The sequence below is a fragment of the Austrofundulus limnaeus genome, unplaced genomic scaffold, assembly GCF_001266775.1.
Source record: "Austrofundulus limnaeus strain Quisiro unplaced genomic scaffold, Austrofundulus_limnaeus-1.0 Scaffold123, whole genome shotgun sequence".
Lineage (NCBI taxonomy): Eukaryota > Metazoa > Chordata > Actinopteri > Cyprinodontiformes > Rivulidae > Austrofundulus > Austrofundulus limnaeus.
This window is the reverse complement of record NW_013952525.1, coordinates 601,821-606,694: the sequence shown is the minus strand read 5'-3', so window position 1 is coordinate 606,694 and position 4,874 is coordinate 601,821. Positions and strand designations below refer to the sequence as shown.

Genomic DNA, 4,874 nt, shown 5'->3' with positions numbered 1-4,874 from the left:
GTACAGGCAGCCGCCATCTTGCACCGCCATCTTGTCTACGAAGGCTCATGAAGGACAAACTGCGGTGACGGCGTCAAAAACTGTTTTAGTTGTAATACTATAAATGTAATGTTTGTTGTCTGTCATTGTAACTGGGATAATTTTACTTATTAAAGCTCTTAATCTTACCACTTGAAACATCACTAGCCCTAAAGCTGCTGGTAGACATCGCGGTTGGAATTATCAAAGGTTTTTGACACCTGAGAGACACCGTAGCTACTCCCCTGCGTTTGGAAGGGGGGGGGGGGGGGGGGGGGGACCAGGGAGGATGATTCAACCACTAGATGTCGCTGAAAACAAATCCTACACACTGTGCCTTTTAAAGTAGATTTTGTGCCAGAAATTTACTTTTGATACTTAAGTACAAAAAATATCAGATACTTTAAGTAATATTTTTAGAGAAGACGTTAACTTTTACCAAAGTATTTTTATGATAAGATGCTTGTACTTTTACTCAAGTTTCACTTTGAGGTACTTTATACAACACTGGGCAAAATGGGCACAATTATCTTGCCGTGTGAAGCAGGCATTGATATTTCACACCATAAAGTGCATGGACTAAAGTTTATAACTTGATCATTGTTTCAACACTAGCATGTTAACTGTTTTCTTACTTTCTGTTCACAGACTTCTTCATCTTAAATGGATTGATTCGCACTGGAAACTGTTGCTGGTGCTTCAGAGCTTTTTACTTCAGGACATTCTGAATGTGACAAAAATCGATAACATGCAATCAGTCAAGCAAGAAGTGGACTCTGGTGAGCCCTACAGCGGAGAGGATGCCCTGGTCCTCGCTGTGGCCTTACAAGGGCCGAGCGGAGAGTTAGCAGGTAATGACGTTTCTGCCGTTCCCCTCAAGAGTAAATCTGCATGTCGTAGGAAACGGGAGTTCATCCCGGAGGAGAAGAAAGACACCGTTTACTGGGAGCGGCGGCGAAAAAACAACGAGGCCGCCAAGCGCTCTCGAGAGAAGCGGCGCATCAACGACATGGTGCTGGAGAACAAACTGATGGCTCTCGGAGAGGAAAACGCCTCGTTAAAGGCGGAGCTGCTGTCGCTGAAGCTGAAGTTTGGCCTGGTGAGCTCCGCAGCATACGCTCGAGAAGTCCAGAAGCTGTGCAGCTCCCCCGTTGTTAGCTGCCATCAGGATTTTATTCCACCCAGTGCTGACCACGGCTCAATCAAAGATTTGGAGCCTTTGCAGCTTCGCAGCAGCTGCATATCGGTGATTAAACAGTCGCCTCTAATGCCTGAAACATGCACTGCAACTCAGGACGGCTTTACTCTCTGTGCAACAGCAGATGTCAAGCAGGAACCAGCAGAAAATGCACAGAAAAGGAGTGGTCCGTATGAACTTTATAACAACTGCACGGGCAGTCGCTTGTCTGACATGTACTGCCAGCCCGCCTCGTTCACGCCAAACACCAGGTCCTCCAGTAACTCACCCAGTAGCTCTTATGATGGCGTCGTAAGCAAATCATCAGATGGCGAGGATGAGCAGCAGGTCCCGAAGGGGTTGGTGCCTTCTGTAGCTGACCTGAGAAGTGTCATCGTCTCCACACACAAAGTGCCGGACCCCAATTCTTCAGCTTTGCCCCATAAACTGAGGATCAAGTCAAGAGCTGTCCAAGTTAAGGTGGAGGCCATTGACTCTGAGTACGAGCTGTCCGGAAAGTCCTCCTCTCCTGTCACCGTTTCCCAGGGAAAATGCTTTCAGGCGGCTCTTGACTCGTCAGCGTATATGCAGCACTCCCAGTGCCCCTTGTCAGTACAGGTCACCAGCCTGCAAGACTGGAGCCACCAGGCGAAAAGCAACGTGTCTGCAGGCTGGCTGTCAGAGTAGCGTTCAAACCCCGAGCCTCGTCTCAATCAAAGCTGTTTTAAATGTTAAGAAAAACTTTCTATGCACACTCAGATGCTGAGGACGTATCTACAATGGAGACTGAAAACTTCACAAACATCTGTAACATGTCAACCAAAACCATCCCTGATGGTCACGAGTCTGTGTTGAAGTCGTGAATATCCTCGTTTGTTTTGTTTTTCCACTGTATTTACAGTTACGCTGAAGTTGAACGCAGGTTTTGCTTGGTAAATTTTCAAAGATGGGTGTTAAATGATTGTCAGAAATCTAAATAATTCCCGCTTCTCTCTTTTTTTCTTGTTTGTGTAGAAAAAGAGGCGGTTCGCTAAAACAAGGAAGGATGCACACTCTGTGCTGTAAACGTCTGATTTGTTATTTTGGTATCATGCACTCATTTTACTAAAGTCCTGCACCACTAAGTCAGGTGTTCTTTTCAGTTTCTTTCTGTTTTTGAGCCAAATAAATCAACGATAATACATTTTGACAAATAGGTCCAATTTTCAAAGTAATAAATGTGGACCGTAAACATTTCATTGACAGTGACTTGAACTGTTGGATTTAGTGATGATATAATAAATGATGGCAAGTTTGTGTAAAAATAAATAAATAATCGCACTGGGTTGACACGACTGATGAAATTGGGGAAAAACATGAACAAGATGTTGATTTTGTTTGTAATTACAGCAACAGAGAAAACGGGGGAAAACCCTCCTTATGAGCTGGTTTCTGATTAAAGAAGTGTTAGTAAGGGGCTGACTGCCACTCTGAGAATTCACTGTACTTCGATAATATTTTAAACCCATGATGTGGGGGACGTTGTTGTGTGATTGTTTTAAATTTTTATTTTATTTTCCAAAAATTATTTACTGTGACTTTGGTTTGTTTTCAGTCTGTCGTGGTCCAGGTTCGGTCCTGCCACAATTTGCCTTAAATGAGAGATTCCTGATCAACATGTTGGCTTCTCCATTGGTGAATTAATGGTTTAGCAGTGGAGGTTCAAAAACACTTTTCCTTAAAGGTCATTCCTGACTTTACTACAATCAGTGTCAGAGATCTTAAAACCAAAAAGAATTACGAGACGTGACATGAATTATGAGGTGAAAGATCTATAATATTCCTCATGATCAGTAACATTTAAATCACTTATTGTCGTCTCTTGAGGAAAAGTTTCAAGTGCGTTCAACATGTTGCAGTTTCTAACTTTTGTTTTTCTGTGCAGAAACACAGAAGCCACAAAGGTCAAAATATTGGTAGCTCTTGTCTTTTAGCCATTTTATGATTAAACCAAGAAAGTCAGAGGCTCGATTGAGCTTCAACACATTTCACCAATTTATGGAACAATTCCATCAGTGAGCCCTTCTAATCCTGTGGATCCTTACAGGTTTAATAAATGAAAAGACACATCACTGTGGTTCTCAGTTCAGAATCATTTGACCATCTGAGCTTTAGCGGGACAGAAAGGGATTCCAGCTTATTTCAAATGATATAGCCTTACTTATGGAAGCCCATTTCCGCCACCCTGATAAAATAATAAAACTTGTATCTCATAATTATGACTTAGCTATCTCATTACCATGAGATACTATGTCATAATTGTGACTTAGCTATCTCATAATTATGAGATACTATCTCATAATTATGAGATAGCTAAGTCATAATTATGAGATAGTATCTCATAATTATGAGATACTATCTCATAATTATGAGATAGCTAAGTCATAATTATGAGAAACAAGTTTTATTTATTTTTTTATCAGGGTGGCGGAAATAGGCTTCCATACATACTGGCCAAAGTCAGCCTGATTTATTTTTTTCTGTTTAATAAAATCAAAAAACCTGGAGCTGCAGACTTTCAGTTTAGCAGCATTGACCTCTGACCCAGTGGACTTGTATCCTTTTTAGCAAGAGAGAGCTCAGTGGAAGTAGGTCATATCCCCCAACAAAGTAGTTAAAGCATTAATGATACTGTTTTCTATTACGAGACAGTGTGAGAACACGGTGTGATTAATTTGCTGTGCTCCATCAGTAGTGTTCTCACAGAGGAATGTCGCTTTCTGAGCCCGGCTTTAGTAAAACGAGTTCCATATAGAATCTGACATTATGAAACTACGCGTCCTACATGTTTAAGAAGTTTAAAACATCCAAACATTTCCAATAAACATGTAACAACTCCACATTTCAGTCCACACAGTTCTGCCAAAAAGGCTGACAAGATGTTCACATTAATGGTATACCAAGAAACAAAAAAATAGCTTTAGTTTGGCTAAAAAAAATCCAAAAATTTTCCCCTCTTTTGAAACTTTACAGTTTCCTCTTCACAACTCTTTCAGCACAAAGTTTAATGCGAACAGAAGCAGTATAAAAAAATAGACGCACAAAAATATGTAAAACAGTGGGTAAGCGGGCTTTACTTTGTCATCATTTTTCAATTTCAAATTCACCTGGAAAAACACCAAAAATGATTTTTTTATCACCAAAATCTCTTGTTTTTGTGGAAACGAGGTGCAAGCAGATAAGAAAATCCTCATTTAAAAAATGGTTAATGTAGACGGGACCCCAGTGTTTAATAATACTAATGTTATTTTTTAATAAAAATAATGTTAGTATTGTTAATAGTAAACATATGAAAATATGCATCTCCAATGATAAAGGTATGCATTTTGTGTCAAAGCCAGATTAACATTTCAGTGACAAATCTTTACCCAGCAGACTCACTTATTGTAACGCCAAGTTTTTGTTTACAATAAATGTCTCATCACTGAACTGAACTGTGTCTTTCTTGTTGATTTTACAGTGTGCAATTCAGAACACACAGTTACTCCAAATAAATACAACCTTTTATACAAGAAGAATTTTATTTACTCGAAGAAAAAAATAGTTCTGGTAAAACAACAGCGTCTCTGTTTGTGTGTGTGCGTGTGTGTGTGTGTGTGCGTGTGTGTGTGTGTGTGTGTGTGTGTGTGTGTGTGTGTGT

At 40.3% G+C, this 4,874-nt stretch overlaps 1 protein-coding gene across 3 annotated transcripts in view; it reads left to right on the top strand.

Moving 5' to 3' along the window:
• Positions 1-3,306, top strand: part of nfil3 (nuclear factor, interleukin 3 regulated) — a 7,634-nt gene extending 4,328 nt beyond the window's left edge. For all 3 annotated transcript variants that reach the window (XM_014015121.1, XM_014015120.1, XM_014015122.1), the window contains one exon: positions 667-3,306. In XM_014015121.1, coding sequence (XP_013870575.1) covers positions 767-1,882 — 1,116 coding nt within the window. In that variant the 5' untranslated portion in view covers positions 667-766 and the 3' untranslated portion in view covers positions 1,883-3,306. The remainder of the gene's footprint in view (positions 1-666) is intronic.
• Positions 3,307-4,874: the final 1,568 nt, after the last annotated feature.